Source organism: Lactuca saligna, chromosome 1 (assembly GCF_052625555.1).
Source record: "Lactuca saligna cultivar CGN05327 chromosome 1, ASM5262555v1, whole genome shotgun sequence".
NCBI classification, from domain to species: domain Eukaryota; kingdom Viridiplantae; phylum Streptophyta; class Magnoliopsida; order Asterales; family Asteraceae; genus Lactuca; species Lactuca saligna.
This window is the reverse complement of record NC_136417.1, coordinates 33,697,732-33,709,624: the sequence shown is the minus strand read 5'-3', so window position 1 is coordinate 33,709,624 and position 11,893 is coordinate 33,697,732. Positions and strand designations below refer to the sequence as shown.

The 11,893-nt window shown below is 37.6% G+C and overlaps 1 protein-coding gene across 1 annotated transcript; it reads right to left on the bottom strand.

The window, feature by feature from the left end:
* Positions 1–7,280: 7,280 nt before the first annotated feature.
* On the bottom strand, positions 7,281–10,503 carry BRD4 (bromodomain 4). The gene is made up of 5 exons (XM_078980670.1): positions 9,874–10,503; positions 9,281–9,330; positions 8,796–8,873; positions 8,107–8,632; positions 7,281–8,021 (listed from the first exon to the last, which is right to left on the bottom strand). The coding sequence occupies exons 1-5, from the start codon at positions 10,027–10,029 to the stop codon at positions 7,422–7,424; spliced, it is 1,410 nt and encodes a 469-aa protein (XP_078836796.1). The 5' UTR covers positions 10,030–10,503; the 3' UTR covers positions 7,281–7,421.
* Between the last annotated feature and the right edge of the window lie 1,390 nt (positions 10,504–11,893).

Sequence of the window (11,893 nt, the reverse complement as noted above, 5' to 3'; positions counted from 1 at the left end):
GTCGGGTCTGTTTGGCATCAGCATTTTCTCAAAACATTAAAGTCGTCCGAAATTGTGTCTAGTTTTTATAACTTTTTGAATCTCGTCAATCGGAGTTACGGTTCATTAGATATGGCCAAAACACTGACGAGGGGTCAAGCTGTCCAACAACATCCTTCTTTCTTCAAAATCCAAGATCCAAGCTTCCAATCACTAGTTCCGCTTCCTTTTCCACATGAGCATGTCATTGTTGCTGAAAAATGAAATTCTAAACTAATTAAGCACATTTTGTTCATTAAATGAGACAAAAACAACATAAAGTATTAAGATAATGCATGAATTTTATAACTAAATATGTCCATATCAGGTATTTTGGGGAACTCACTAAGCTTTGTGCTTACGGTTTATGTTTAAAATGTTTTGATGTACTTCCAGTTCGAGGGGGAAGGACCCAGTTTGATCACAACGCATCCACCCATGTTTCCGCACACTATGATTTTGGAATTGTACCCTGATAACTATTTTTACTCTGGTATACTTTACTCTGATATACTTTTATGTAGTGGGACACATGATCGCTTATACATTAAGGCAGATGAAGCCTCATGAGGCGAATTATCCTACGCATGATCTGGATTTTGGGGTTGTGGTTTTCGCTTTTAAGATTTGGCGACATTACCTTTATGGGGTATGTTGCACCATTTATATAGAGCATAAGAGTTTGAGGTACTTGATGGATCATCTAAATCTGAATATAAGGCAGCGTAGGTGGCTTGATGTAGTGAAGGACTATAACTGTGAGATTTTATACCACCTTGGGAAGGATAACGTGGTGGCCGATGCGTTGAGTGACAAGGTGACTAGCGCACCTATCAGGTATCTATGTTTGAGTATGATTGTGGTTACCCTACTGTTGGAGCGGATTCGTGAGAATCATGTCAAGGCTATGAAAGAGGAGCATTGCAAGAGTGAGCGCATTGTGGGTCAAGTGTCCTATTTTGATTACAATAGTAAGGGATTGTTAACCTTGCATCGGAGGATTTGGGTTCCATATTAGGGCGGTGTATCACAAATATTGATGGATGAGGCACACAAGTCGAAGTTTTCTATTCATCTAGGTGCAAAAAAGATGTAGAGAGACCTCATACCTAATTATTGGTGGCCCTACATGAAGCGGATGTGGCTTGGTATGTGGAGAGGTTCTTGAATTGCAGGAAAGTTAAGGCCAAGCATCAGAGACCTCACGACAGGAAGACATCATTGGGTATTCCCATTTGGAAATAGGAAGAGATCATGATGAATTTCGTCACAAAGCTACCGCAGACCATGCGAGGGGTGGATTCGATTTGGGTCATCGTGGATCGGTTGACCAAGAGTGTACATTTTATTCCCATTCAGGATAGCATCTCTACGGAAAAATTGGTGGGGATTTATATCCGAGAGGTTGTGGCGCGTCATGGAGTCCCGGTATTTGTGGTCTCAGATAGGGACATTCGGTTCACTTCCAAATTTTGAGAGAAATTCCATGAGAAGTTGGGTACTCGACTGCATTTTAACATGGCTTTCCACTTATACACTGACGGTCGGAGTGATAGAACTATTCAAATGTTTGAGGATATGCTTCGGGCATGCGTGCTAGATATTGGTGTGCACTGGAATGTGTATCTTCAGTTGGTTGAGTTTTCCTCCAACAATAGTTATCACGCTAGAATTGACCGACCTCCTTTTGAGATGCTTTATGGGAGGAAATGTTGGACTACAATTTGTTAGGGCAAGGTAGGACAACGATTCATAGGGAGTATCGAAGAGGTACTCAAGACCACTGAGCTGATTCAACATGTATGCGGGAGACTCTAGACCGCGCAGAGCCATTAAAAGAGCTGTGCAGATAGACTTCGTTCAAACCTTGAGTTTCAGGTCGGGGATTTTGTGCTCCTAAAGGTGTTGCCTTGGAAAGGTGTCATCCAGTTCAGGAAGCGGGGCAAGTTGGGCCCCAGGTTCATTGGTCCTTTCAAGATCCTCATACGAGTGGGAAAGGTTGTATATTGGTTGGATTTACCAGTTGAGCTTAGCTAGATTCATAGCATGTTCCATGTCTCTCAAATGCGGAAGTGCTTGGTCGAAGATTCCATAGTGGTTATGTTAGATGATATTCAAGTGGACAAGCACCTAAACTATGTAAAGAGACCATTGATGATTCTTGACAGGAAGATCAAGGCCTTCCGCAACAAGGTAGTGGAGCTGGTTAAGGTGCAATAGTAGCACCGAAATGGTTCCGAATGAACATGGGAACACGAGGAGGGGATGGGAGAGCACTACTCCGAGTTATTTACAGTAACAGACTTCAAAGACGAAGTCTGATTCAAGTGGGGGTGAGTTGTAACACCCATTCCAGGTATGAGTTAATTTCTAAATTTTGAACTTTCATTTTGGATGGCCATGGTGTGGTGGAGCTTTACCATGGCGTGGAGGTACTTTTTATGATCGCAAGATTTTAATGACCTGCCACAGCGTGGCCATGGGTGCCACAGTGTGGCAGTTGCTTTTGGAGAAAACCCTAATTTTTGGGCTTTGGTCCCTATTTAAAGGACATTATGGCTCGGATTTCGTGATCATTCCGCCTCTATTACCGTCCTAAGCTCAGAAACCCTAACCCTAGCCTCATTTGTATTTTGTGAACTCATTTTGGTACTTTTGGTGATCTTTGAAGGAGAAGGAAGCCTTTCGTGTGGTGATTCACCTTGCAAGCATCATCTTCATCTTCTAGCATACCTTATGGACCCTAGTGAGTGTCCAAGACTTAACCTTTTTCCTTGCTAAGTTGCCATATCTCTAGATTTTCTACTTATGCTTCATGTCTTGTTGGGTTGGGTTGGTAAGATCTCATAAATTTTGCAACTTTATGAATCTCGAGGCCATTTGGGGTGTTTGGTTTTTTGGATCTAAAGAAGGAATAAGTTTTGGTGACATGCATGAAATTTTGGTCATAAAACCCTTATTTTAGCCTAATATGAGTTTAAGACATGCATTGGACATACATGTCTGTAAAACATGAATTTTTATGTTAGTTTTGGTGCTAGGAACTCTTCCGAAATGAACGGATAAGAAACTTCCAAGATTTAGGGCTTAATGATTAAGCCTATGTAGTGTTTTGCCCTTATTGAACCTAGGGTTTGAGATCTTGATCTCTTGGATGGTCATAAGGGATAAAGTTGGAAATTTTATCCATCTAGACCATAGGAAGGACCAGACTTGAGACTTAGAGCTCTTTGAATTGAAGAAAACACGACATGGCCTTAGGTCGCCACGGCGTGGCGACTTGGAAATTTTGTATGTATTGTCGTATATGGGACACGATGTGGTCATTGATGGTCACTACGTGGCGGTTGACTAAAGTCAACGTTAACCGTTGACTTTTGGCTTGAGTTGTCTTTTGGTCAAACTCCTAATTTTGAAAGGACAGTTAAGGGCTTACCTTGTGTAACTGTGACATCCCCAAAATCACGGCTAGAAAAGACCGATTTCATTTATGCTTTTTAGGATAATCTCAGAGTAAATCCTTTTGATTTAAAAGTGTTGCGGAATTTGTTCCCAAAACAAAACATGATAAAATAATATTTATCAAAGCATTTCATCAAGAGATGCATTTTCATTATATAATTAAAAATCGGGGTGTCATGTTCCGATACAGACCATTAAGCATAAACAATAACATTACAAGCCATTCAACAAATATATACATATACAAACTTGTAAACAAAACAACTTGATGGTTCGTCCATCTTACGTCGTTGCACCACTTCCTGTAATACAAATAAAACTGAGTGGGTCAGGCTTGGGAGCCTGGTGAGCATATAGGGTTTTCAACCCACAATAAATAAATTATATTTAATTTCACCAACCAATCACTATCCCGATTACCCATTCCCGTTATCCTCACTTTACGTCCCTAAAACAACATCTATCTCAAGGGACCTAATCTAGGATTTTCATCAGGACGGACATTACTGCTAAGGGGTTTCCTCAACAATAGATATCCTAAGGCAACCATGAGGGGGATAGAGTACACCGGTGGACACATCGTTCACAATACCTACAGGTTATGAACCTGCTAGCGTTCCACGAGACTGTCTAGAAGGAGTCTGTGGTCGTTATCCATACTCCGCTGAATAACTAGGTCAACAACAACAACAACATCGAGGCCTCTCATCTGTTTATTACACACCAACTATCTACCCATGTTCTATCCAACATATTAGTAGATAAAAATATACATTTTCATACACAGTTTAAAACCTGTATATCATTTTCATTCAATATATATTCCACACAACAGATGAGGCATACCCACGTAACACGTATTTCATAGAAAACAAATCAGATTTATGTGATTAAAGAGAGTGAATATACATTCACTTACATAACAACAAAAATATACACATAACACGTATTTCGTATAAAATACTTCATAATTATGCGTTAAAAGAAAGTAACTACACACTCACTTGATCAGAAGATGATCAGACAGCACTACGGCTTGTAGAAGTAGTAATCCTCAGCAGATCTGGAAGATCTCTACAAAAATCGAACTTCTCGCGGGCAGAGCTTCGGCTCGGAAACCGCACTTCTCGGGATCTTCGGGATCTCGGGACTTGCTTCGGGACTCGGGATGATACCGGGGCTTCGGGGGGTAAAATAGGGATTAGAGAAGGTATCGGGAGTGAGAGAGCAAGGGAGGAGCAACCAAAATCGGCTGACCCTTGATTTCTATTTATAGGGTGAGATTTTAGGGTTCACGTCGTGAGTTTTAAGGCTCACGTCGTGGGGATTGATCGTCACTGCATGCGTCACTCATCCACTTGTGTATGATAGCTCCGGAAGGTCAAATCTCAAAATTCACGTCGTGAACACAGTGTTCACGACGTGAACTCTGCACAGTACCGGGTTTCGTGCCCCGAACTTCAGAAATTCATAACTTTCGCATACGAACTCCGTTTTCGACGTTCTTTATATCGCCGCGAAGGTGAGATTATGATCTACAACTCTCATTTAGACTCCATTGGATAATTTTGACTTTATTTTTAAAAATATTAGAAATATATTACTTTTAGTAGGCCGGGACAGGAAAACTCCATTCGAAATTCATAACTCCTTCATCTGAACTCCGTTTTCGTCTGTCTTTTTATCGTTGGACTAATATTGATGAGATCTTCAATTCTGATTGAGAAAGTTTTGGCTAAATATCACTCGACCTCAATCTCGAGTTTCGGACTGCATACTGCTAATGCTGAAACTTCGAAAAATCATAACTTCCTCATACGAAGTCAGATTTAGACGTTCTTTTTATGCACGCTCTCGGTTTAACGTATTCTACGACTTTCATTTAGATCGCTAAGGACAAATATCGCTCTAACGTAAATTCACTATTTACGTCGGCTGTGTCGTGTTGGTTATGTTGCGAAACTTCGACAGGTCGTAACTTCTTCGTTATAACTCGGATTTTGGCATTCATTATATATCTTCGGAAACTTTGTTTCAACTACTACAACATTATCTAAAGATATCAAGTTTATTATACACTTAAATTTTAACGCTTATTTTTATTCTTAATTAATCAAACCACATAATTAAACAATTAAGCACAAAACAAATAATACTCAAATAATACACTTCTATTATTTCAAAACGGGTTACAAAAGTTAACCTAAACCATTACATTGCTAAAAATGGCAAGCCCGGAAACACAGGCGTTACAGTAACTGTATATGTGGTGCATAGCGTCAGTATTTTCAAGCAATCAAAGCAATAGTAGTTGCTTATCGTCTAAGTGGTAGGTCTCTTCACTATACTTATGGGTCGAAGGCGCCAATGTCGGCCCACTGGATTGTGTTTGTAGGATGATATATGTATTTATGATACTTGGTGATATGCATGTATGTGCTTGTTGTCTTTATGACTCTTACCGATATGACTATATGTTGATTGTATGTGGAGTGAAATAGATCGGGGGTGAAGTAGACCCGTTCGGCTGAAAAATACTAATTGAGTTGAAATAGACTCGGAGACGAAATAGGCCCAAGGTGAAATAGACCCGTTTGGTTGAAAAAATACAGATTGAGTTGAAACAGACTCGGGGATGAAATTGGTCTGGAGTGAAATAGGCTCGTTACAACTTCGAGCTGATATGTATGTATGATATGGGATATTTTGGGGAAACTCACTAAGTTTTGTGCTTACAGTTTTATGTTTATGGTTTTAGATATTTCTGGTTCCAAGGGGAAGAGCTCGACATGATTGTACCGCATCCACCAGTGTTCCGCATGATTTGACTTATTTTGTATTCTGATGATTATATGACACATTATTATACTCTGATGGAATTTTTCCGAATGAATGAATGGTTGTTTTTTATTGATTTAAAGAAAAAATTCCGCTTATGATTTTTGGGATGTTACAGATTTCTTAGAAGATCGATTTTGATTTCTTAAATTAAAATAATCAATTAGTCAATAATCTAAAATTGAAGGTAAAGTGATTATGCAATTAAGTGATCTTATTGGATTTTTAAACTTAGTGTATTGATTTCTAAATCAACTGGTGCATTGGTTTTGAAACAATAAGTTAATCAATAATCAAACACACACACACTCAACGACTTAGAGAGTTCGAGAATGAGTAGCTTGGATTGGATGAATTGACTTTGGTTTGGTGAAGAAACCTTTGAGTCGATTTTGTTTCTGGGTCTGGATTACCAGTATACTATAAAGAACCATATGAAAATTTGGGCCTGCTCCACGACATGGACCATGTACAGTCACCCAACTCACACATCCTCAAAGACATTCAAGCAACTAAACTTAATATTACTTGAAAATTTTGAATCGCAAGCTAAGAATATGCTTTTACTGGTTATTCAAATCATAAAAGACATATAACTTTTAGTTTGGAAAGTAATATTGCTTTTTTTTTCCAAGGACTTTCGTTTTACGGACATATTCTGCCTTTCAAGATGTCTATTGATCCTTCCAATAGTTTTATATTTGTTTCTTACTTGTTCTTCTTTGATATCCCTTAATGAATCTTGTCGGCTTATTGACAATGCATCTAAATGTAGAGAATCTAACCACAACCATGAACTTGGTAATCATACAAGAGTTGTCGAAAGCAATGATATTGAAAAGGTTGTACACTTTTCGTTGCTTGATTCCAATTTGAATAAAACTATAGAACCAAATAATATAATGAAGCTTGTACAAATTCAAATTGGGTATATGCAATGAATGAGAGAAATGGAAGCAATATATAGGAACCAGACTTGGCTTATTACAAAAGACAACTTTTCTTGCAACATTAACATAAAACTATACTCAGTTACACACACTAATAATAGTTTTTCCATCAACTTTTCAACTATGGCTAGTTTACAACTATCAACAAACCCATCACTTTTGATGAGCTTTTTTCTCGTTTGAAGAACTCCTAGGTGTCGGTGGTGGTTGTTTACCACCTCTGCCACCACCCCCCGCCCTCCTCGGCCGCCCCAATCCTCTTTTTGCAATTTTCTGATTACCACGAAAGTCAACGTTTGACTTACTCCCTTCAATCTCGGGATTCAAGGTCCCGGAATCGGAATTATTACTAACTTTCAAATACCCATGTGGGCCCCCTATCGGACCACTACTTGGAAACTTTACTACAAGCTTCGGTTGTTTACATGGGGCTCGAGGCCTAATGCTTCGGGGCCTCACGGGAGGACTTGAGATTGAAGAAAAACATAGGATTGATGACAGTGGCATGCTGCTGCTGCTACTGCTAGAATCGCTGCATAACTGCTTGTACCTTTTGCTGACTAGGCCACGGAGGAGCATTGCGGACTTGTACTCTCGGGTTCTTTTTGAGTAAAATACGAGTGCATTGTTGGCAAGCAAGAGCAAGTCTCGGAAAAGTTCTCGGGTTGATTTTATCCCACAATTTGCGATTTTTGATCTTATTGTGTCCAGATCCATATGTTGACGGATTGTTTTTCGATAACGTGCTCTTTTCTGCAGAAAATGAATTTTGACTTTTATGGTCAACCGATTGAAAATTTTATAATTTTTCCATCTTTCACAATAATATTATCATTACCTGGCTATCAAGTCGACGTCGAAACACCAATGCATATTGATTCTCAGTAACCGAATTAAAAATCCCAACCAAATCATCGCTTTGTGGGCCCCCCTTACACGATTCCCCATCCTGCAAATCCACACTCGAAGACTGCATACCACTCGTTGAAGCCTCGTTCCAATTACCATCTTTCCTCTTTCTTTTCCCTCTTCTTTTTCTAATTGTGCCACTTTTTTCATTGCTCAATTCGATCATTGTGTTCATACATGATTCGGGTGCTTCTAGTTTTACTTCAATATTTTGAGAAGATGCTAGGGATGGGCTATGAGATTGGGGTTGTGGGTTTGTTTCAAGATCTTGAGTGAAACTTCCGGATGATAATTCAAATTCATCTTTGGATCCTTGTTTATGAACGGTTTTGATCTTGATTCCCTTTGTTTTTGGTAAAGATTGAGGTGGGGATTCGGTTTGGCTTGAATCATAGTCGATTTGATTACAATTTACTTTTTTGGATTTGAGATTTTCAAGCTTTGATACGAGAAACCTATATCAATGATTAAGCGAAAACCCTAATAATGGTTTGTATGCAGCAAAAATGTCAAGTATAATGGCTCGAAGAATCAAATTACTGATAAACGAATTGTAAAAAATACCAAGAAATTGATATATTTGAAGTACAAAACGGGAAATATGAAAGAAAGACTTACCCAATTGATTCCTGCGATTTCTCGAGCTCTCGCTTCAATTCCGCAACTCTACGTTCTCGAAGCTCGTCATACCAAAATCTAACGAATGAAAACCATGGCGACCAACAAATTTAAAGCCTGTTCAAAGTTCGCTTCAAAAACAACCTCTCTACATATAACAAGCTTCATGAAATCAACTAGAGTTGTTGACTTTTTCACAAGTTTGAAAAGGGTAATTTGTAGAAAATACAAAATATTTGAATAATGAGGCTCGTCAACAAATGGAAGGAAAAAATAAATGAGGGCAGAAATTATAAGAAGCTTCGATATAATGTGGAAAACTATATGCATTGGTTTTTTTTATTATAAGTTGTTATTTCTGTATTTACTCAGCAATAAACATCCGTATATAGTTTCACTGGATTAAGTTTAAGTTAAAAAAAAAAAAGTAAACCTAAATTAAATAAATGAATAAATACATGGTATGGAAAAAATTCGATACTCACTTGCAACCAGTATAACGCTGTTGCAAATCTTCATACCTCGTTCTACATGCCTGCAAGTGAGATAAAGTGTGAAATGCATAATTATTCTTATAATAACAATAATAAGAATGATAATAGTAATTATTTAATTATTAATGTACATGTACACATCTTTAACCGTTTTGACCGATGACTTTATACACCAAAAATATTACATATGCATTTTAACTCCTGTTGACTTTTTATTTTAGACCCTTATCCTATTTATTACTAATAAAAATATAAAATAAAAGTATTATTAGTTTAAAGAAGATACAATAAGTCCATGTTAACTATAATGTTTAGATTTAATTGTAGCATTCATTTGTAACTGTTATTATTAAGTTGTATAATTATTTCTTTTCATGAAAGTAAACTAAACTACACATTGATTATGTGTGTTAAATATTATTAGTTTAAAGTTTATCAAACTAATACGTCCTATTTATTGCAATTAGCCTCAAGATAGACTTCTAACTTGTGCAAACATGCTTGTACAAATGTGTATGATAATTCATAAAGACATAAATGAGTTTATGAGCCAAAATAAGTAATAATGAAATCATATGCCTAACCTCAGGGGTGAAGAAATACGGGCAAACGGTTCGGGTACGGAGCTCCGAAGAAATGACGTCCCAATCGCCGGTCCCATGCCGGAGAACAGCACCGCCGAGGATAAGTTCCTCCCACGTACCCCACACCTTCTTCAAAACAACGCTGACGTCATCCATTCATCCACGTGTATAATGCTTGATAAGACAAAAGAAAAAAACCCACTGCCAAAAAGTTTTTTAAAAGAAAAAAGGGCGCACGTTAGCAGAAACCCTTATTCCGTCGACGGAAACCACCACGCCTCATGGCAAAACCGCCGGTTGCGGAGTAAACTGTTTGAATAAATGAAAAAGGTGTTCGGTTTTGAGGCGCAATTGGTGTAACTTTTGCGGGAGAAAAGGGTTTGACTGGTGGCGAATGAAGAATTCCGACTGCAGAACAGAATTTTTGTCAAGGTTCAAAATCAGAAAACAGAAAAAAGCAGTGAATTAAGGAAGATTAATAAGAGATGATGTTGTTGAATGGTTTGAAAATTTTGAAATTATTTGGTGGAATGTTGTACGACGAAGAAGAAGAGAACAAAAGGCTGGTTTTCCTCGAAAATCTCCCTCCCCCTCTTTCTCTCTCTAGATTGGCATCGCCAATGAAATTTGGTTTCTTTTAACCTTTTTATTTAAATTCTAATATATCGGGAATTTATTACGTATATTTGGATTTGTCTTTGCCTATTTATTACTTTTTCAATCATACAAAGTCAGTCAATATATTTTTTTAACAATGTCTCGTTAAGTCAATTATATAAAAACCAATGTTTTAAAACTCGGGTCGATCCGGCCGGTTCAACCGGTTGGACCGTGATCCGGGATAAAAAACGGGTCAAATTAGAACGGGTTTTTTTAAAATTACCGACCGGATCGAACCAGCCGGGTTTAACTTGAACCGCGGTTGAACCGGGTATTTCGAACCAGTAAAATCCGGATTGGCCCGTTTATTAGGGCTTGGTTAATTAAGTGAGATCGCTCCAGGCAAAACAAAGTCGGCTCTTCTCTTCTCTGGGAAACGAAAGCAACGAAAGCAATGAGCTGAAGAAGAACGCAAGCAGCGACATCAGCAGCGAGCTGAAGAAAGAAACTCGACTCTTATCTTCTCCAGGTGAGTTTTCATGTTTCTTCTTTTCCCTACAAAACAGTGACTTTTCGTGTTTCTTTTTTTTCCTGCAAAACATTGATTTTGATTAGCTGTGAAGAGAAGCAAAACAACGATTTTGAATAGTTGGTGTTATGAAATCAGTTTCCCCCTCTATTACTAATCCACTTACTCCAATCCGTCCAATCATCCAATTTTGATTAGTTGTTGTTATGAAACCAGATATCTTTTGACTGTGAAATCAGGTGATAAATTTGTGTTTTTTTCTTCTGCAATTTTCTTTTGTTATCCAATTGACTGTGAAATCAGGCTCTTTTCTTCTATAGTTTCTAATTAGCTTTTCTTATGAAACATGTTTTCTTTTGAAACAAGTGGTAGCTTTTGTTAGTTTACAGTTCATTTCTGGTTAATTGATCATTGTTTCAAGATTTTGGTTATAATAGATTTGGTTAGTTTACAGTATGCAGGAAAGTAAACTTTGTTTGACATCAAATTATTGATATTATATATGTATGTATCATGCAGGAAAGTAAAAATATAAGAAAATAGAAAAACAACATAAACCGGGTTGACCCGGCGGTTAAACCGGTTGACCCGTGAACCGGTTATTATACCGGGTCAACTAAAAACCCGGGTTTTAAAACATTGATAAAAACTCATCTTATTAAAGATGATCAACATGTGCCGGTGACTAACAGCGTAAGTAAATTACATAAAAAAAATACATTGTCATAATTCTATTCGGTTTAGATTATAACTTTCATAATGTTTTTAACATGAATTTTTCAATTTTTTATCTATTGTTCTAAAATTATTATATTGAGGAATTGGTTTTATTTAAAGTGATAAATGCCATATTATTAGTACTTTTTGTATATTTGTAGTCATGTAAAGTTA